Source organism: Strongylocentrotus purpuratus, unplaced genomic scaffold (genome assembly GCF_000002235.5).
Source record: "Strongylocentrotus purpuratus isolate Spur 01 unplaced genomic scaffold, Spur_5.0 spur5_scaffold_14, whole genome shotgun sequence".
NCBI classification, from domain to species: Eukaryota; Metazoa; Echinodermata; class Echinoidea; order Camarodonta; family Strongylocentrotidae; genus Strongylocentrotus; species Strongylocentrotus purpuratus.
Genome location: NW_022145599.1, coordinates 20,692,743 through 20,715,197, shown reverse-complemented (window position 1 = coordinate 20,715,197; position 22,455 = coordinate 20,692,743). Strand labels below are relative to the sequence as shown.

Sequence of the window (22,455 nt, the reverse complement as noted above, 5' to 3'; positions counted from 1 at the left end):
TGGCCTGGTCCAGGTACCTCTCCTCAAATGCCTTAGCCCTTCTCTCTGCGGACACTCTCCTCCTCTCTGATTCTGTCACCAGAGAGCTGATCTTAGTGAGGAGGGCTGTGCTATCTCCATCAGCCCTAACTCCAAGCTGAGTTGCCAGGCTCTGTCATCCAAAACAAATAAGAAGATACAACGAAATAAAGATTTCATTTTGAATTTTGGGTTTCTTATTTAAATCTCTGAAATGTTTTATAAATATGATATGATAATTGTTTGTGTATTAAAGCATCAGACATACAATTCAGTTTTACCTAACATGGTTTAAAACTTTATAAATAAACTCATTCTTAACTTTACTTGTTAAACATTAATCAATTTTTAATTTATACCGCCCTAAAGTGGTTACAATTTGGCCCTTAGGCACATTAATTTACAAAAATATCATAGTCATTAATATTGAATTATATCTCATTTTATATTATTGCTACTGTTGATATCACCAACATATGCGATATTAGTTTCACCATTGCCATCATAATTGCCATAATGAAATTGTTGATTTCATACTATCGATAATATATATTTCTAGCGCAAAAATGAGAAATCCGAATTAATTGATTTCAACTATTATTACTTTTCTAGTCCTCAAGACTTACAACAATGCCTTGCTGAAGTTGTTCTTTCTCCAAGTTGTTCTGGAGGTACTTCAGAAGGAGCTTGCCCGACATAGCTGGTGTGGGTGAGATGGCAGAAGACAGATAGAAGCTGGGGTCTTGGAAGGACCTACATAGCTCCTGTTTATATTAAGTTTGAGGCAAAAATGGTAACTGTTTTTTAAATTTGTATCGGTGAATGATGTGTCCATGTATACGGCTATATAGTAGGCCACTTACAAAATTCAATTGACTATGCATGGTAAACGCAAAGTATACTATCTTAATGTGTTTTATATTTTCTTTTTCGTATTTTCTTCCAAATAAATGTTTTTTTCTTTTTCATTTTGTTACATTTTTGCCTATATATTTTACGTTGGTTATCATTTTTGTTGATCGTTTGAAGTATTTGTCGTATCTATCTGTATCTAATCTATAGATCATTTTTCTATTCTTTTATTTATTTTATTTCATGTTTAATTTTCTTGCTTACATCCTGGGGGATAGCCATCGGTGGTTGGATGGCATCAGGAAAAGCTGACCCGATACAGGGTAAAGGTCTGCCAAGGATATAGGGGTGTGGGGAGCGGATCCGTCCAACGCAAAACATTTCTAGTGATATTATTTAGATACTGTGATCTAAACGAGGGGGTGGGGGCGAAGAAGAAAAGGAGACGAAGTTGAATTGTATAAATAGCACATGAAAAGAAAAGGGGAGATAATGTCATCACGTAAGCGGGTTTGGCAGATATCATGATCAAGATCATCGTTAACATGTTAATGTTAATGATACGGGAATGGATGTGAACACCAACAAAAGTCAACGAAAAGTTCTTTTTGCTTCGATAAAATATAGGATATTGCTCCGATTTTTTTCAAATTTGCTCTAAATAATCATTAATGTGTAAGAATTAGGTACTTACGTGGCGGATGGAAATAAGATCTTTTAAAAGAGTGAAAAATAGGCAAAAACTGTCAAAAGTTTGGCAGAAAGTTCTCGAGATCGCTAAAGTGCAAGAGAATGTGATTTGTGTACATTTTTGTTACCAGGGCGTTAGATAAGGCGTAAATACTTGCAACGCGCAGCGCATACATGAAGCGCATCATTATGCTTCCAGTTTAGTGGCCCCTATTGGCGTTACACGCTTTAACTACGCCCTGCCACGCCCTGGAATGCGCAGAAGTCAGTGCCTTGTGACGATACTGTCATTCAACTTGTCAATGTCAATGTAATGACGTCATCAGAGTTTCACATATTACTGACCAATCGTGGAGCATGAACCTTGCTTTCAGTTTCGAAAATTATTGTTTGGTTACCAATAAAAAAAAACATTTCGTTCCACTTTTACATGAAATTTAATGACAAAATCGTTTGTTTTTTTAATACAAAAGGGGATGAAACTGAACGAAAAAGCATTGCTAATTTATCATTTTTAAAATTAAAATAAAGAAAATATCCCTTAACTGACCAATCACGAAAAGCATACTATTCATGACGAGCGATAAAGCAATCTTTTTAACCAATCAGAAGTGAAACCTTTCTCAGGTGGAGTGAGGGGGAGGGGCCGGAATAGACTTACCCGTTAATAGGAAGTTACTTTGCCGTCCGGTTAACACTTGATTTTATTTTATTTTATTTTATTTTTGCATTTTTTCCAATAATAACATAATAATTTTCCTGAATAACAAAGAACATATAAATGTAAGGTATAATACAACATAAACAAACAATAATTTCTTTATGTAAATTTTTTTTTTTACATAATATATGTACATATAATAACGAAACTTAATATTTCCTAAAATACTAATATTTTCTCTCTCCCATTCTCCCTCTCTCTTTCCCCCTTCCACCGTCATCTATATCCCTCCCTCGTATCAGGACAATTACCCCCGGAAAACTACCCCTAAGGACAACCACCCCAAGGATAACAACTACCCCTGGAAAACTACCCCTAAGGACAACCACCCCAAGGATAACAACTACCCCTGGAAAACTACCCCTAAGGACAACCACCCCGAGGATAACAACTACCCCTGGAAAACTACCCCTAAGGACAAGCACCCCAAGGATAACAACTACCCCTGGAAAACTACCCCTAAGTACAAGCACCCCAAGGATAACAACTACCCCTGGAAAACTACCCCTAAGGACAAGCACCCCAAGGATAACAACTACACCCCTAATGACCCCAAGGACCCCTGGAAAACTACCCTAAGGACAAGCACCCCAAGGATAACAACTACCCCTGGAAAACTACCCCTAAGGACAACCACCCCAAGGATAACAACTACCCCTGGAAAACTACCCCTAAGGACAACCACCCCAAGGATAACAACTACCCCTGGAAAACTACCCCTAAGGACAAGCACCCCAAGGATAACAACTACCCCTGGAAAACTACCCCTAAGGACAAGCACCCCAAGGATAACAACTACCCCTGGAAAACTACCCCTAAGGACAAGCACCCCAAGGATAACAACTACCCCTGGAAAACTACCCCTGAGGACAAGCACCCCAAGGATAACAACTACCCCCGGGAAATTCTCCCCAATAGGACAATAATATTCTTGTGAAGTAGAAAAAAAAATGAGGACCAGAAATTTACCTTTTCTTTTTTGCTCAATGGGGGGCGGGGGGCGTTTAGTTTTTTTTTTAGCCTCACTATGTCCCCCCCCCCCCCATGAGCGATTTTCAAATTTTCGGGGACAAAATAGAAAATATTTAGTGCTCACTACCCCCCCCCCCCCCCCCCAACTAAGCGAAATATCGGCCGGCACGATTTTTCAAATTTTAGCACACTCAAGTTCAAATTAGTTTCAAATTTGGCCCCCCCCCCCCCCAAGAAATTCTGGATCCGCGACTGAATACATTTTAGGCATATAAAGTGTCATATTCCGCTGCCATCCAAACGCCCACTCAAGTCAGCCCCTCCGCCATTACCCTCTCTATTCTCATTCTCCCATCGTTCTCTTTCGCTTTCCATCCGTCTACCTGCCCACCCTTCTCTCCCTCTTTGTATCTCTCTCTCTCTCTCTGTCTGTCTCTCTCTCTTTCTCTGTGTCTCTCTCTTTCTCTCTTCCTCTCCCTATCTCTCTTCTCCCCCCTCTCTCTCTCTCCCTCTTCCCCCTCTCTCTCTCTATTTATATCTCACACACACTGACACATCCTTCCTCTCGTTTGACTTCGATCTCTTTGCATTTTGTTTTTTCACTTCCTATTCTTTCCTCTCTTCTTGAAGTTTTTGTTTTTGTTTTTCTAGTTCCTCTTTTTTTAATTTTGTTTACTTGTTATTATTATAACTATTAACATTCTTCTTGCTCCTCTTCGCTTAATATCTTTTTTCTTCTTCTTCTTCTTCTATTCCTCCTTCTTCTTCTCCTCCTCTTCCTCCTCCCCCTCCTCTCGATTCTCTAATATCTTCATTGTTCTACCTCATTTCTTCATTACTTTTCCAACAGTATCATCCTATTTTGATCCATCGGCTGTTCAAGTGCTTGGCAAGATGACAAGTCATGCACATCCCCTCATTGTCGTAGACCTACAGTTTCAAATATCGCTCTTGAGAAATTCAATGGCCGTTTTGTTTGTGAGCTAGTGATCCTCGAGCTGTCGAAAGTGAAATCTTATCCCCGCTCGTGTCTGATATCGTATGGTCAAGTCAACCTGTGATATATCGATGACAGCGTATTATATCATGTCCGAGTATAGACGACTTCCAGGCCTACAGCTGAAGTAGGGATAGACAGGCCTTGCTAGATTGTAACTGTCATGACTGCATGCATTGGGAAGATGAATTGTCATGACATGTATTTCACTCTCATGGAGGTCTAAACAGCAATGGGATTTCATCTTCATTCATCATTGTTCCACAATTAGAGCTTACTTTAGAAAGATTCACTCGCACTGTGTTTTAAATATAAATAAATCAAGTATATTTTAATCGAAGCTAGTACTTGTAATACAGTACTTGTGGTCATTTTATAAGCAACTGCATCTGTAAGAGAGAAACTTTTCCAACGTCGTCACAATCATGGATTCCGTTTCGACGACGGTGTCGTCGACGTGCGGTGCGAATCTCTCCGTCTCCGACTGCCAAATCATCGCCAGGTTCGACACCGTCCTCTCGCCCATCCTTCTGGGCCTCATCGTCGTCGGTGTCCTGGCCAACTCGATCATGCTCTACGTGATCATCGCCCACCGCGACATGCACACCTTCCCGAATCTGTTCGTGGCCAACCTCTGCATGACGCATTTTCTCTACCTCGCCGTCCTGGCCATCACCGATGTCGTGTATTATCTGAAGTTGGCCATGATGATCCAGACGGAGAGTCTGATATCTTCATCGGCTTACCTTTATGTATCTTTGGTGAGTTGTATGATGCCATCACACTCCCCCTCATCGGTGAGGTGACTCACCCTTTGTATTTTGTCCAAATCTATAACCAAATTATTATTTTGTTCTTCAGATTTGTGTGTAGATCCAAGCCCCCTTAAAAAAAATACCCTCGCACTGCCCCTGAGCGTATATGTTTGCACATAACAATTTGTGGTTATCAGCATATACAATGACGTCAATGAACTGTAACCCCGACATTGCCGCCCTTCACTTCCTCATCTCTTAAAGGAACTATATTTCTGATAATACTAAATATCCGCATCCGACTTCAACGAAATTATTTGTCAATTACTTATATCAAATAATTATTTTTGTATCATATTTAAACTGAGTGACTCATTGGGGAAATTATGCAGCGTTCTTATAATGTTATGTTTATTGTTGTTTTGTACTGTGAATGTCCATGTATGTTCATTTTACAAGCATATGCCTACAGTTAAAATGTCACTGAACGGGCAATTCAATTATCGAAATTTTTTAGCGACATCCAAGTCGAAAAGAAATATTATTTTGATCCCCATCATACAGGTGATCACCAATAATACATGTGCCATGCTGACAGCCCTGTCGATCGAGAGATATATCAAGATTATTGTCGACCCCAAGAAGTCGGCCAAGTTCCAGAGAACGAGGGTCGCTGTGATATCATGCATCGCCGTCTGGACAGGTAAGTTAATTCACTTATAAAATTGAATCATACCATTGTAAAAAGAAAAATCAATCAATCAACAAATCGCCGGACTATACCTTAACCTTATAGATAATATAAATATAAATCTAGCGATGTTTTCGTTTTAATTTATTTATGTCTTTTCAATTGTCTTTTTGCCCAAGGCGTATTCATCTTGCAAAGACAATGCCATTTTGTTCACAATGGTCGTTTTGTTTTCACTTTCGATGTGCAAACACACATCAAGGTGAAAAGGGAGGAAATGGAGGCTTGAGTGATTTTCACATTGAGAAATATGATTTAACTGTCCAATATATGACTCATCAAATAGAAAAAAGGGAACAAACGCTTTTTTATCTTCGTCACATTAATACAATGATAATTTTAATATGCAGAAGTCCCGGCAGAAGTATTGGCTCTAAGCCCAGTAATTTCTAGCACGTCCGGTAGAATCATTCAAAATTTGAGGATTTCATATGGCAGGCTATTTTTAGCGTCGTTTTTTTTTCATCGAACAGTTTCACTTATCATCTGCGCCCCCGTCTTCTACGGCAACTACTCCGATGCTGCGAGCGCTTACTCCGATCCGCAGTACCGCGTCGCCGTCATCATCTCGTTCGTCTTCTCCTACATCGCCCCGCTCGTCATCATCACCATCATCTACTTCCTCATCAGGCGCAAGCTTCGAAAACGCGGCTCCTCCATCAAGGTCAAGAACCGAGATGCGTCGTCGTCGAAGGATTCGACCACGGCTTCAAAGGCCGAGGACGATCACGACTACGAGCTCAAGATCTTGAAGACGGTCTGTTTCATCGTCATCATCTTCACCTTCAACTTCGGATGCCTCTACATCACGAGTATAGTGCTTATGATACTTCCTCTGGATAAGGTTGGTAAAACGTCATTCAAATTGAAATTGAATTGAAACTGAATTAAGATCTGGGGGCTGTTTCACAAAGATCCTAAGTTGAACTTATCTCTAAGTTGGACTTAACAATTATGGAAAGCCGTTAGCATCATTGAAAATATTTTGTAAAACTTATTTTAAAAGGCATAAAATGTTTATTCAAATCAATCATATTTTCTATTATTATGAAAGATTTCATGTTCTTGATGTGGAATTTATGAAAAGTCTGAAATACCTTAATTTTTGCTGTTAAATATATTTTATTTTAAGGCTAAAAATGGCTCTCCATAATTTTTAAGTCCAACTTAGATTTAAGTTTGACTTAGAATCTTTGTGAAACACCCCCTGGTAATATAAAGTGCTGGATGAAAATATGGCATATATTATTTCCTTGTTCGATCCATTAGTTGCATATAATGCAGATGTTATATTTATAGCATGTAATCCGAGGACAGACATTGGCATAGCATGAATCCGCCCATGTCACGATTGAGGGGGAGGGGGGGGGGGGGGGGATCGGTCTTATACTCAGGAAATGATATGTGGATATACAAGGTGATTGATTAGGGGGAGGGTGCGGGAGCTGGCTGCTACGTCTTCTTTTCTCGTCGGATTTCCCTCCCTTTTCCTTTAAAAAAAAAAAGATCTTTTCTCACTTTTGTTATCGCCAGTCTATGGAGAAGGGTGTGGGGGTGGCACATTGCTAAAGATGATGATGATGATTCACAGCATTTGTATGGCGCCATATATCTGTTTCAAAAACATTCCCTCATGACCCCTGTAGTTATGCCACGGAGGACAGATGCAATCATGGTATCTAGTGAGATTTTCCATGCTCTAAAGTTCTAAATTTGCCGATAGAGAATTTTGAATATGGGTCGGTTATACATCACATCCCCACACCCTCCTTATTAGCTTCGCCCCCTGATTTGTTTATTTGACTATAATTTTGCATTTAGCTCCCTCGGCGAGAATGAGTTATCAAACGTTGATTTCATTCAACCCGTATAAGGAAAATTACCCCCTGGACAATCGACCCCGGATAATCATCCCCCCGAAAACTACACCCACGGAAAATAACTCCCCGGAAATCACCCCCGGAAAAATGACTCCTAGGACAACCACCCCTCCCCCCACCCTCCCGCTCCCCCCAAAGGACAACCATCCCCGCGGACAAAAACCCGAGGGTAATAATTTTCGAGGGGGCGGGGGTAAATGTCCTCTGGGGGTAATTTTACGGGGGTGATTTTCCTCGGGGTAATTGTCCCAGAACCCATTCAACCTGCTTAATTTGTGCCTTTAATTGTGGGTAATGCATGAATAATTTCATAACATTAAATGTCATACGTCAATCAATTTTATTTTCTTAGCTCACGGAAGAGATCGTGGTTCAAGTCAGCGAGACGATCGCCATCATGACCGCCAGCATTCACCCGATCGTCTACGGGATGACGCACCCGAGCTTCAATCCTCATGTCAGACGCCTCATCCTCTGTCGCGAAGAATGCTGCCTTCGATGCCGCCGAGGCGAGTGTGATTGCAGCCGATGTTGCCGGGGCGGTCGACCAACATCGCTCCGTAGCGTCATGAGGAAACAGAGTACCCTGGACGGCACCGTCAATGCCAATGACGAGTTCGTTCTAGTCGAGCGGTTCGAGGCAGAGCAATCAAGTCAGCGACAGGAAAATATATGATGTCGTGTGTGTATAGCTATACAAAATGACTTTTGAACGTTCTTCCGTTATAAATATAACTAACTCTTAGTGCTTTAGTTTTTACTGTGATGGTACATGACTGTACATGTATATGGATTAATCTGCTGTCTTTACTCATTTGAGGTTGGCCACTGTCTTGTGCTACGATTATTAATCTTGGATTTCGCGATCTTCTAACTTTTCGTTTTAATCGTCATTTTTAAAAAGTCATGGATCCTCGTCTGTTTGGACATATATATTTATAATGAGATTTTGTTGTTGTTGCAAGTTTAGACTGTTATTATTAGATACCGAAACATATTATCGTATCATTCAAATTAATTAATCTATTTTAATTCATCTATTAGCTGATCTTGCAAAGTAGTTAGTAATTTGACATGATTAATAAACAGAATTACAAACAACCTTTCGTTATGATAGATAGCTGTTTTAATACGTTTGGTTTTATTTTCGGTATAAAAACATACAGGTGATTGAAAGGGACATTAAAAAAAAAAACATATTTTGGGGTTCTTTCCTTCCTTTGAAACATTTTATTTGTTACTGTGTAATCACCAATTGCGCCATGCTAAATGGTAACAACCTTTGCGCATATAAAATACCAGTCTTCTCACAATTGCTCTTTCCACGTTTTTCTTTTAGTTCCCTTCTTCCCATAACATTTTTCTCTCCTACTATTTTATGTCGTTAGGTCATATTCAATCTACCCCTTACTCTTTCGCTCTCTCTCCCTTTCTCTGCATCTATCAACACACATTCTATCTCTCCTATCTCTTCCTTCTCCTTTCACTATTTCGGCTACATCTCTTTCTCTGTCCGCTTCTCATTTTATTCTCTCGCGCTGATTATGACGCAAATATCTCAGAACATCTTCTGTTTCTCTCTTCATTCATCATAGTTACCACCTCGCTCTCTCTCTCTCTCTATTCGCCCCTTCTCTCTCTCTCTCTCTCTCTCTCTATCTATCTATCTTTCCTTCTTCTTTTATGTCTCTCTTTTTCCTTCCCTCTTTCCATTCCTTCCACTTTCGTTGAACAAAAATTATGTCGCGAAAACAATTCTGTTGCTATTTTTCACACACACACACACACACTCTCTCTCTCTCTCTCATCATACTTTAACCCACTTGTCTTTGACATTCATCAATCATGACACACAAGAGCATACCGACCGATATCAAAATACCTCTTTACCTCGTATGGATGACACATGATTGAATGGTGACAGAATAGGACGCGTATTAGGTCTACTTGTCAAATCTACCGGTACCACAGCTGGCCGGCCTGCAACAATCTGTTTCCTCACTTTTGGTATGTTCGGTCACCCGTCTGCCTCGGACACGGGTTCCTTTGCTCATTTTGGGTTTCATTGCTCGGTTGACAGGGCAGCTTCATCCTCCTATCGAGTACAGGAGGAGACATAGGACGCAATTATTGCCGTTTCATCTTTCAAATATTGTTGCCATAACGACACGGCACAGAAGTGCATAACCCAATAATTTTGTTTTATTTCCAAAATATTCGTTATAAGCAGCAGCATGATAATGGAGCCAGACTATAGTCCAGAAGATAGTATGCAGACCAATAATGAGCTTCCAGTTCTAGATCCAGAAGTCGATCCTTTGACGAACATTGCTGGATTTGTGTCGAACATTACCGATACCTTTCCGAACATAGCTGATTCCGCGTCGAATGCAGCAAACTCTGTGCCGAACATAGCTGATTCCGCGTCGATTGTCGCAAACTTATTGCCGAACATAGCTGATTTCCTACCGAACATCACTAACTACTTCCCTAACATAGATGGCTCTTTTCCCAACATCACAGAATACTTCCCTAACATAGATGGTTCTCTTCCGAATATCACTGATGTCTTCCCGAACATCACCGATTTCTTTCGGAACACCATCTCCGATAATCTTGATACCGCTTTTGCTAGGCCTGCGGTAGGAGCTGTAGATACAGGGATGGTTGACAAAGTGACTGAAAAACCGATTACTGAATCAATAATGACCGCAATAACCACGGGTATGACCACGGCAAAGCCAGTGGTCCAAAAGGTTTCAACCTCTATCTTCTCAACGGTGAGCACTTTGAATAGCTCTGTCTTACCGATACCGAAATTCAATTCGACAACAATGGTTCCCACTAAAAAACCAATAAAGAAAATGACAACGCTGTTGGCAAACGTCTCGACGACAACATCATACTACGGCACCGCACCAGGCACCAACACCACGACGTCGGAGTCGATCTGCGGCTCGGGCTACACGGTCGACGAATGCGATTGGGTCGTCAACTTCGAAAGCATCCTCTCTCCCATTCTCATGATCCTCATCATCATCGGACTAGTAGCAAACGTCTACATCGTCTACACCATCATCGTCCGGAAAGACATGAGGACATTCTCGAATCTCTTCATGACCAACCTGAGCGTGACTCATCTCATCTACCTGGTCGTCATCGGTGCTACCGACGTCTACGATTACGTGTTGACGACTCGTGATATAGTCCACAGCAGTATCATACCCTCATCCATTCACCTCTACATAAGTCTCGTAAGTTTAAATTTAAATTCTGAATGTTTTTGTTTAATCCATTTCCACTTGGTACAGGGTATCAGACTCACCTTTAATTAGGAATGAGATTTTATTAGAGTAAGAATATCGAAGTACATATGCTACATTTAAGGTTGATTATCATAATGAACAGCAGGCTATGCCTTATTCTTTGTTATACCAGTCAAATATAGATACGACAATTTAAGCACCATAGTACTGCAGTACCATTGTTATAGGTATAAATTCCTGAAAACATGGACCTACTTAATTAGTACTTTATACAATTTCTGATAAATGCAATAGCGTATCAAGAAAATGATGAACAGGGGAAAGGTTTTACGGGTTGTCACCCCCTCCCCCATTCACAAAATGCTCAAGGCACTCCTGCAATCTGAGGCGCGCACTGTTTCTAAAAAAAAGTATTTTTAAAAGTATGTATTAATTTTCTCCTCCTCTTTTTTCTTCTTCTGGGGCTACGACGGTAACGTTTATTTCTTTGTAACTGAAAATCACCTGTAACTATTTGACCTCTGCATCTAGAACGAAACTTCCCCGTAAATGACAATTTTTCTTCTTCTTCAGGTCATAACCAACTGTGACGTTTCCATGTTAACGGCCCTCTCCGTCGATCGTTACGTTGCCATCAGCGTCGATCCGAAGAAATTGGCCAAGTATTCCAAGGTGAAGATCACCACAGGGATATGCACCCTCGTTTGGATTGGTAAGAGGCTACCATCTGTTCAGTTGGCTTCATGAGGACCGTTTGACCGAAAGTCCGCGAGACCGAAATTATAGGCCTCTTCTCAAAATGACGATCGACAAGTTTCCAAAAATCAAGATTTCTTTTCACTCTCGTCATACAAAGTTGTATTAGTGCTTTTCTTTCGGCAAATTTTCCCGACAACTTCCCGTTTCAAAAAGTTTTAAGAATACTCTGGCTCTAGCAAAATGTTAATTTCCTTTATTTAATAGAGATCTCCTCTAACACTTGTCTGTATATCCATGATGATTGTGTGCGCAATTACATCGTACCACATTGTAATTTCTTATGCAGTGCCGAATTCGACTTTCGTTTTTGTTCTTTGTTCGTTTTTGTTCTGTGACTATCATAATTATTCTCGCCAATTGTTTCATTCAAATACTTTCTCTTTATATCCAGCTTCTTTGGCGGTATGTGCACCCATCTTCTACAGCGTTGACATCACCAACGGTACCTACGACATCTCCGAATCGAGCTTCAAAGTCGCCATGGCCATCTCGTTCGTCGTCTCTTACATCATTCCCCTGAGCGTCATCACCGTCGTCTACTTCGCCATCAGACGCAAGCTTCGAAGGCGAGGCGGCGCTTCCATGCGCGTCAAGAGGGATGGCGTAATGGTGACGCGTACGCCAGAGGAATACCGGCTCTACCACGATCAGCAGGTCCTGCGTAGTATCCTCGTCATCATCCTTCTCTACACGTTTAACTTCGGCGCGCGTTACATCACCAAAATGATCATCTACCTGTCCATACCCTTTGGCAACATCGCTATCTTTGTAGCCACGCAGTTGAGCGAAATGGCAGCCATTTTGACGGCAAGCCTGCAGCCGATTGTCTACGTTGCGTTGCATCCGACTTTCAGCAAGCACACAAGAGAAAAGTTCGCTTGCAGCGGTGGCACGAAGAGTTTGGGATGTTGCACGTACTGCGGCATGTGCTACATCGCGTGTTGCACATGTTGTGGGCTGATTAAGTTGTCGCCGGTCCCGCGACCGAGCATGAGAGGACTCGGAGACGCTGGGAGTCGGAAGAACAAGAAGATTGATGGAGTGGTCTTAGTTGAAAACATGGAACTAGAGATAGTTCCACCTCCTCCATCCCCCATCTCGCGTAATCCCTCTCTTCAAGAGAGTGCTAACTCTCCTCCTCCATTTTCTCTTTATCTTCCTAATTCTCCTCCTAAGTCTCCTCCTCCCCAAACCTCCAGTTCTCCTCCTGAACCCTCTTCTCCAGCCTATATTTCCCATACATCGTCACCCTCTCCCTCACCCCTTTTTGCTCCCTCCAATCAACCACAAAGCTCCTCTTACTCTCCTCCTTCATCTCCTCACATTCCTCTTCCTCCTCCTTCTTATCCACCTCCTTCTCCTCCTTCTTCTCCTCCCTATCAACATGAGTTTCTATTTTTTCCTTCTTCCAGACCTTCTTCCCCTCCTTGTTTGGAATGTGAAGAACCGTAACGTCCATGCACTTGGTTTTAAAAATAGCACTCTTCACGAAGTTAATTTAAGAAACTACAAGTAGTACTGTTTATTCATTAGAATCTTTAGACAAAATACATCTTGACTTTTAATTAGTAAATATACAAATGTTCACAAATTTTCAACCATTTCTGGTCATGAGATGAAATTGAATCATAGTTTTCAAATATTAGGTAAGACATAAATGTTTCACTTTACAAATTATGGGTTTTTGGTGTTTGTTGGGATGGTCGCTTTGCTTTATGACGAGCTAGGCACTGAAAAGGTTCGTCTGATTGGTGATGTAACTTGAAAATCAATTTTTCTTCTCTACCAATAGAAAGAAGGAACTAATTTTCAAGTTTATGACAGGCAGTTTTGTTCATCACCAAAATTATATTTACAAGATATGCTATTCCGTAAAGACAAAACAAAAACACCAGTTCGTAATTATGACATGAAAGAAAATATACACATAATACAAACTGTACATGTGATTATAAATCGATTGATTGGGTTTGAATATCAACCCCACACATATTTCGTAGGCCTGACTTAGGATTAATATCAATTTACTACTTTTCCTTGGTTCTTACAAAGTTGAATTAATCTTCGACAACATGGCGACTACGACATGGTTTCTGAAATCCGCTGTCAGAAGTTGTAGAGTTTGTGTGTCGAGGGTGACGGCGGTAAAGGAAGTTCACAACCGTTGTGAATAATGTCACTCAATCTATCACGACTCACAACTGTTTTCCTCTTTTTTACTTTTACTTAAACCGAGCAAGAACGATCCAGTTATAATTATATGCCTCATTTTCAGAGGCAGAATCCAAGGAATAAAATTGCGAAGAGGTCAGGAATGTCTCTCCGCGAACGCCGACAAAAATGGCCCGAAACAGTACAAATTGATTTTCAACAATTCAGTTCGATGACACCATCTCCGGTAACGTTGCTAGATGTAATCATTATTTTCTTTCCATTGTATTGTTTTATGTCAGCGTCTTTCTGACGAAAGAAAGCAACAAGGATTGTCCATTATTTTGATGGTTTAGCACTCACAATGTTTTACAAAACAAGAACATAGCCTCAGAATCTTCAGCAGGAGAAACATGCCGTCAACTTAGGCCGTCATCGCGGAAAGGAAGGAAGACGGACAGACAGATTCGGTTAATCGTACTCCGAACCGATGGTGATACTGATACCGCCTGGGTGGATATCCGTCTTGTGATACCATCTGTTGGTGTCAACCACAACTGCAGGATCAAAAAATAAATTAAAAGGCAATAAAGATATTAACATCAAATTGAAATATCAAATAGATAAACGTTTATAAAATAATCATGAATTATACTCGAGTGTTAGGCACTTGTTACTACCCATTATCTATTAACAATAGATACATTCAAAGTAGTTGGAAACCATGAATGTGTTGTATTAATATGATTAATCACAATAAAATCTCTGTTGGGTTTTCATCTTCTTTTCGAAAGTTTATAACCGTCCATTGACTAAAATAGATTGACGCCATGATGGCGCCTCATACTACGTTATGACAAAGTCATGATATTCCTCGGGAACAAAGCGATATTCCAAATTCTTTTCCCCTTGCTATATGTGTATACCGTCGTCATAGTCGGTAGGTATTGAGATCCAATTAATCAGAAGACACATCTTTCCTTCAAAGTCTAGCTATTAAGATGGGCAAAGCAAATTTGTAATGATAGTTTGGGTTACCCTGCCGCTATTGCCACATCCTTATTATGTACATATAGGCAGGAAGATGTTTGAGTATTGAATAAAAGCGGGATTGTGGGTACTTACTGACACTTCCTTTGACCATGGTAGCGTTGATTTCATGACAGACGTGTTCACACTCTGGTGGAGGGATGAGGGTCCAGGTCTTGGAGCCACGGATTTGAGCCTGCCACGAGGGTCTGTCCACACTATCAATCTAAGATGATGAATGTGAATGAGTGGACGAAAAAAGAAGGAAATGTGAGGCCTAGAGTCATGTTTCATTAAAATGTAACGATTTATACAACAAATTATATAGTCCTATAATTTGGAGGGAAAAGCCATGTAAATGGAGTTAACGACGATATCCTAAGAAAGAGACAGGACGAGAGAAGGGGAAAAGAGAAGGAAAGACAGGGAGTGAGTGAGTGAGTGAGGGAGTGTGTGTGTGTGTGTGTGTGTGTGTGTGTAAGAGAGAGAGAGAGAGAGAGAGAGAGAGGTGGGAAGAATGACAGGAGTAGAAAAGGAGTAGAAAAGGTGCAGATAATTACGTAAAAGAGCGAAGAATAAACAGATGGAGAAAAATAATGCGTCAGAGATAGTAACAATCAAACAGGGACAAATTAGAAGAGACAACCTACTCAGATACCGATTACGAGATACTATTTAAGCTTATCTGCCATAGTTTACAGGAGGGATTAGAGCGCCCTGCAAGGTCATTGGACAGGTGGTTATCTCATCAACTCAGCTCTCAGTTAACATAAGAAAAAGAGGATCATGGGGGACCAATGGTCACCGATTAGGCATTGTTTGTTATATAGAGGGCGCAAGTAGCTACAAGTAGTGCAGTGGGCCTTTAAAAGCAATAATGCATTTTGACGCATATATAGACAGTGAGGCAATATACAGCTTTACACGAAATCATGTGTTGCCCCCAAAATAAGATACAGCAATTTGGAGCCTTGTGAAAAAATGACGAAAGGTTTACCGATAGAAAAACTAATCATGATCGAAGGGCAAACATAATTATAAGGTTCTATTCCTCAGATTACAACATTTGCTAAGGCAGGGTGACATGGGTTCAGAAAAAAGGTCATCAAATTTACAAACTTACCAATAACTGTTGCCAACTTCATGTGCAAGACTTAATTACTGAGTTGGGTTGCCCAAACCAGCGGCGTCCTTTCACATTCTTTTATTTTCTACAAAGTTGAAGAGTGTTTGCTCACATGAACATTTGCCCCGTGGCCTGGTCCTCCAAGAAAGATCCAGTCTGTGATACTGGACTCGGAACCCTCGGGAAGAAAGTGAGGCAGGGTGTAGTGTCTCCTTAGTTCGGTTGCGATTACAGTATCACAGTTACTCCTAAAAATGAAAAAAATATTAAAAAAATAAAATCGATCGTAACTACTGTCGCAAAATCGGGCGGGAGGGGTGGGGTGGGATGGTGTAGGTTTTCTGCAGTAAGGGTAGGGAAATTAATTCCTTTCATCAAGACATTGATCTACATTTGGGTACCTGGCAGGAATTAATTCCTTGAAATGCTATAGAGCAGTGATAAAACCAGGGTAATAATCGGGAGCGCCAGGAGTGTCGGGTCTGACAGACATGAGCGCTATAGATACAAGAACCCATTATTATTATTATTATTCCTTAGATTCTAGGGCTTTAAATTTCTTTCTCCTTTTCCCCTTTAAAAAACCCATCATGTTTCTTCTCAGAACAAATGTATTCTCCACAATACATTACTATAATTTCATTTCTAAAATTAAAAGATAACAATGTATTTTTTCACATGAATGTATTAATATAAAGAAGACTTCATATTTTGTTTCCATTGCAATAATTTATATAGTATTTTTATTTGTGAACAAAATAAATCGTGGGCAATTCCAATGTTATTGTATGTCTTATAGAAATCGTGTACGGATTATTGTAATATTCGCACATATTTTAAATACGGATGGACCATTTAAGCTAATATAAGCCAGTTCACGGTTGCAGTCTGAGCATGAGCAGATAAAGGTCATTGCAGAACAAATTGTGAAATACACGGAGACGAAATACTGGATACATGCTCATGAAAGTTATGTATTCATTTATGCACAAGCAGTGCACTCCATGGCACACAGGTGGAAGTATTCTTTGAAAAGGGAAACAAAGGCTATTTATGTAGCACCTCCATCGCTGTAGGAGTGATTATTTCCAAATGTACAAAGTGGGACTTCTTCATGTTTTGAAGATCTGTGAATATTCGAGGTCATTGCAGTAATTAATGTGCTAACCGTGAAGTGGTCTACTGCCATAAGGTTTATGATTCACGCATTCAAAATAATCATTGAATTTGCATCAAAATATGAAATATACAAAATGATGAGGACGAAGGTATAGCTATTAGTATTAGTATAAAGTACAGGTACATTTACCCGTGAACGCTAATATCACAACAACAACAACAACAACAAAATTCGCACGTTAGAGATGATAAGTATTGCAACTTTTGTTAGAACTATATACTAACTTTGTGTGCTGGAAAAAGTTTTAAAAAGAGGAGTAAAACAAAGATCATTCTCACTCATGTGTTTAAAACACGTGTGATAAGTGTACACCCCTTTCCTCGTAAATTCTATTATTACTAAATATCTTAGGACCGAGAATACTTCTTTTATAATATTTGAAACATCACATAATAATGAAAGAAAATTACAATTTATTATTCAATACTTGATATCACACTACGTATACAGCCATTATCAAACTTAATTGAAAGGAATATGCACACTGTCTGTTTCGACAGGCAGTCGGAAATACTCTTCTGATTCTTCATAAAGAGGCTTAAATTATGAAATTAAAATTGAGTGATTCGCAACTTTAATGGTTCACAACACTGATAACATAATCATGTTTATCATTCATATTATCACATGTTTATCCCTGTTATATTCTATTGTTTCATTGATAGTACGTTTGAAATATGTTTGTACTCTCATTTCCCGAGAGGGGGTCGATATAGAGTCAATAAAATCTTACTTTATTTTCATTATCACAACAATGATATCATTATAATGATATGCGATACAACAAATTAAAGGGTTCAGATCTTGTAGTACTCACCATCCAACATACCACGGCTCCTCCTTGAAGTCAGCTTTCTCATCAGACATGTTCAGAAATTCCTCAAATGACTCGATTCCAGACTTATACGGGAAGAACTGGCAATTCTCCTGCGCCTCTAACGCCCTTTCGTTATCCTTGTACAAATTTTGGAAGAACTTGACGCTGAAAACATCCGGAGCGGTCCAATTTTTGGTCCCTCCTTCTTGAATAAGGGCTGGTCGACCGGTGTAGGCATGTATGTCCAGATAATCCTCGCGGGAGATGTCTCTGTAGGTTGGGAAGGATGTGAGCCCTTCGCAGAAATCGCATTTTTCGATGGGTCTTGAAATTTCCACTAGCAGGAGGTTTGCTTCCAATAAGCATGGGTTTTCTGTGAGAATGCCAGTCAAACTGCTGAGATGTCCAAAGTAATGAAGGCACGACAGGGCACCCGCCGAACAAAGCAGCAACGGTATTAGAAAACGGAAGAATACGGTGATGAGCGCTGACGGAAGGCTACGAGATCCAGCGGAGTTCCCACTAGCGTGTTCGCCAGAACCCTGGCCTGCAAGAGCAGAGGCATGCCCCTCGCGTTTGGCTGAATCGCTGCATTTCGCTAGCAAAACATGTTCCACTTCGGTCAAGGTTAACCCAGCTTTGACAGCGTCTGCCTTCAGTTTGGATAAGCTGTTGATCAGTTTACTCTTACTTCCATCCATTGTAGATGAAGCAGATAAGCTAGTTGATTATGAAAAACAAATCTATGATGGTACATCATTCAAGCTAGAGCCGAGTGTTGAGATCGAGAAACAGTCGGTTCGTGTTGTTATAAACTTCCGGGTTCAATGATCTTTCTTTACATGTGTCAGATGTTGGGGGCGTGGCTTTCGTGGCTCAAGACAATGATTTGTATTTCTCCCCTTCTGGGACATGGAAGAAATACAGTTGCAATGATAGTTGTATAAAAAAAAATTAAAAACACGGAAAATCTTTGGCACATATCATAACTGGCAGTACACTATATGTATGGTGTATGTATACTTTGAGACTAAAAACGACAACATTTACAGTGAAAAAAAAATACACGGGGGCTCGGGGCGAATTAGCCCCCGAAATGCTAAAAAGAGCCCCCAAAAATGTGCGTAGAGTTCAATGCAAAACAAATTAAAGATTGTCATTTTCATGCAAGCAAGCTTGAAAAGTAGCCCCCGAAGTATTTTTTTTCCCTGTTAACGTACGTATTAAAAAAGGACAAAACAAATTATCAGTCGTGAGAGTTGGTGAAATCATGGATGGTGATCCTAATTATCCCGCCCCCCTCACTCAGTGTTATTTAGGGTACGCGTATGCATTTTCCTTCCTTAATTTGAAAGCACCCCCCCCCCCCCCAAATTCCGGTGTGCAAAGTCAATACGGGCCGATTTTTTGTGTATTACGTAGGCCTACGTTTTAGCCGGACTATGTTGGTGAAAAGTACCCCTTTATACATACCAGAGATTTTGGGATTTTGAGTCTGTTCCCGGAGGCATCATTTTTTTCTTCTGCGGCACAGATTGGGGCTTTACAAAAAAGAGGTCTTGATTTAACCCTAACTCTAACCCTAACCCTAACCCTAATCTTTCCCATAGGCTCAACACGCACCTAACCCCAATCTGTGCTGTAGAAAAAAATAACGCTTCCTGGAGTGGGGGGGGGGGGGGGGGGGAGGGTGGAATTAACAATTTATCAATATCAGACTCCTTGGTTAAATCACAGCTTTGTTTTATTGTTATGTTCCCGTTTCTTTCCTTTTTATTGATGCATTACTTCTTCTTATTGTTATGTTCACTTTTGCATATAAGCCCGGCCGCGACCATTTAATAAGAAGGATCGAGGCAAGCATAGAGCGATATCATAGCTCTATGGAGGCAAGCACCAACAATGGGGCCTATAGTATCTTTAAATCGTACAATTGAAAAGGAAAAAGAAGATTTTGCAGGTGTCGGCTGATGGTACTGCAATAGAAGTAAGTGAATAGATTTGGACGTTTAAACAAATATCGTATGACATTTGAACTGAATAATAATTGACACCATTTGGAAGATGAGATCTTACTTTTTACTCTCATAATTATATGTCACATGCCGAAGCAAGTTGTATAGATATATTGACCGCTATGAGATGCATCGCTATTTCTATAGGCTCAATTGACGTTACATATGGATGTAACGTCTCCGAGAGCCAGTATAGAAACAGCTATGCTTATTAAATCAGTCCATATATCTTTGTATCCTTTTAACATTAAGTTAATGTAATTTGCATAATTATGAGGATAATGCTTGGGATATATTTTGGGGCTATACGACACAACGCCCCAGCCCGGGGCTCCTACTCTAATATCGATATGTAGGTCCTAAGGAATCCCTGTATAAACCAAAAAAGGCGTATAAGATAAGAGTATAAGAGCAATTCATGTGTTGTTATCACAATTATATACCATTCGGGGGCTCCGGGACGCGACTTCTTGTAACCTTACCAAGCCATAGCGCTGCATTTGAATATTTGAATACTTGTGTTTGTACGTCGGTTTGGTGCATGGAGATTAAAATTAAATCGGCCAGAATCTGGACTATAAACCGGTATGTCGCAATGAGTATGGACAAATGTAGACCTGGGTAGTCATTTGTTTACGGCAAGCCTCCCGATTATTTGCGATGTCATTTAAATCTGCACTGGTAATGTCTGTATGAAAGCTCATTATTTGATAAATTATCGCATCAGATCCTTTGTGCGTGCGTATTATGCATATTTAAGAGCGCATGACGTATATGTTTCTTTTGAGCCAATCAAATGCAGCGCTAGGATGGCTGGGTAAGGTTTTTTTTAATTTTTAATTCGCCTCCAGGACGAGGCCCCCGCCCCCAAACACTTATAACAAAAATTAGCCAGAGGCTACTACCAAAACATCGTTCAGTAGGTCCTGGGAGAGCCATGTACCAAAACAGACAGTCTGTCGTATAACCACAAAATAATGTGATCTTATAATATATATAACATGGGGCACGACGCCCCCGACCCCATTTCCACATATGTGAATATTATGCAGGGGGCTCCTATCCTAACATCGTTCAGAAAGTCCTAGGGAAGCCCTGTACCAAAAATTGCATTTGTTCAACAACAAATCAATGATGTTTACCTTATATATCCTTTGGGGGCTCCGAGACGACGCCCCGCCCCAAACCCTTTTATGAAAGGTTTGCAGGGGGCTCTCACCCTAATAACGTGCAATAGGTCATATAAGGAAGCCCTGTACCAAAAATGGCCCTGGTCACAAGAAACCAATGTATTTTTACCTTATATGTTATTTGGGGGCTCCGGGACGACGCCCCCGTCCCCACAACCCTACATTAACTTTTGCCGAGGGCTCCTACCCTAAAATCGTTCAGTAGGTTCTAAGAAACCCCTGTACCAAATATTGCGCTTATTCGTGTCTGGCCAGTAACGACAATTATCATCTGACTAAGGAGGTATTAAGAAACTCTATTCATTATGCGGATTATATGCAAATGAGCTCATTAAATATGCACAAAAACCAAAAAATGCCTTATTTGCTCTATCTCTGTCCGTTTCGTAAAATTCCTTCACAAATTAACGTAACTGTTGATATATCTAATTAATTAAATAGCAATACTGACAAATCATAAATCGGTTTTATTCAGATTACAGGCCTCTAAATTTCATTAACTGTTCCAAATGTAAGCTTCAACTGTGGGGATATATAGACTAATTTTAAAAGTCAAATATTGGGAGGATCAAGAATCAAGGATCAAGGATCAAGGATCAAGATAAAATGCTGGCCCCAAATTCACAGCGGTGGCCACACGTCGATTTCTCCAGGACTACGGGTATCCATCATCGCCTCTCCTCTGTCGCACATCCCCCATACCAACTGTTGCGCTGAAGTAGATGTGAAGACTGTCAAGAGGTCTCTCTTGGACAACACTAGTCCTACTGGTGTCCTTGACGCAGACAACATCTCTACAGCTAAGTCAACGACATCTGGACACCTGTTTACACGTTGCGTGAGACCCTACATCTACAAAATCCTCAAGAAGTTACTTCGCTATGGAATCTACAACATCTTCGAGCGACCCTCACGTGGAAGATATGGATTCTACATCTACAAGACCTCAAACAAGTCCACCCTGATAACCGGCCTTGAACATCTTTACAGCTTCGTCAACGACATCTGGGACTCCTGTCTACACGTGGCGTGAGACCCTCGCAGGCCGTCGGGAAGCTTCGCAATCTATGGATTCTACATCTACAAAATCCTCAAGAAGTTACTTCGCTATGGAATCTACGACAGCTTCGAGCGACCCTCACTTGAACATCTTTACAGCTTCGTCAACGACATCTGGGACTCCTGTTTACACGTGGCGTGAGACCCTCGCAGGCCCTCGGGAAGCTTCGCAATCTATGGATTCTACATCTACAAAATCCTCAAGCAGTTATCATACCGGCAACTGC

The 22,455-nt window shown here is 40.5% G+C and overlaps 2 protein-coding genes across 2 annotated transcripts; one reads left to right on the top strand and one right to left on the bottom strand.

Moving 5' to 3' along the window:
• The first annotated feature begins 5,583 nt into the window (after nucleotides 1-5,583).
• LOC100892585 (rhodopsin, GQ-coupled) lies at nucleotides 5,584-9,233 on the top strand. Its single transcript, XM_011677098.2, has 3 exons — nucleotides 5,584-5,708; nucleotides 6,230-6,600; nucleotides 7,989-9,233. Exons 1-3 carry the CDS (start codon nucleotides 5,594-5,596, stop codon nucleotides 8,310-8,312), a joined length of 810 nt encoding a protein of 269 aa, XP_011675400.1. The 5' UTR covers nucleotides 5,584-5,593; the 3' UTR covers nucleotides 8,313-9,233.
• Nucleotides 9,234-13,158: 3,925 nt separating this feature from the next.
• Nucleotides 13,159-18,774, bottom strand: LOC115918592. The gene is made up of 4 exons (XM_030984437.1): nucleotides 17,965-18,774; nucleotides 16,080-16,215; nucleotides 14,938-15,067; nucleotides 13,159-14,369 (listed from the first exon to the last, which is right to left on the bottom strand). Exons 1-4 carry the CDS (start codon nucleotides 18,663-18,665, stop codon nucleotides 14,284-14,286), a joined length of 1,053 nt encoding a protein of 350 aa, XP_030840297.1. The 5' UTR covers nucleotides 18,666-18,774; the 3' UTR covers nucleotides 13,159-14,283.
• Between the last annotated feature and the right edge of the window lie 3,681 nt (nucleotides 18,775-22,455).

What these genes read in the sequence shown, in the direction of transcription:
- LOC100892585 (XM_011677098.2), top strand. Translation starts at nt 5,594, where the DNA reads ATGCTGACAGCCCTGTCGATCGAGAGATATATCAAGATTATTGTCGAC. An exon ending in ATGCATCGCCGTCTGGACAG is followed by an intron (nt 5,709 to 6,229) that starts GTAAGTTAATTC and finishes TTCATCGAACAG; the next exon opens with TTTCACTTATCATCTGCGCC. An exon ending in TGATACTTCCTCTGGATAAG is followed by an intron (nt 6,601 to 7,988) that starts GTTGGTAAAACG and finishes TTATTTTCTTAG; the next exon opens with CTCACGGAAGAGATCGTGGT.
- LOC115918592 (XM_030984437.1), bottom strand. Translation starts at nt 18,665, where the DNA reads ATGGATGGAAGTAAGAGTAAACTGATCAACAGCTTATCCAAACTGAAG. An exon ending in GCCACGGGGCAAATGTTCAT is followed by an intron (nt 15,068 to 16,079) that starts GTGAGCAAACAC and finishes TCATCATCTTAG; the next exon opens with ATTGATAGTGTGGACAGACC. An exon ending in CATGGTCAAAGGAAGTGTCA is followed by an intron (nt 14,370 to 14,937) that starts GTAAGTACCCAC and finishes TTGATCCTGCAG; the next exon opens with TTGTGGTTGACACCAACAGA.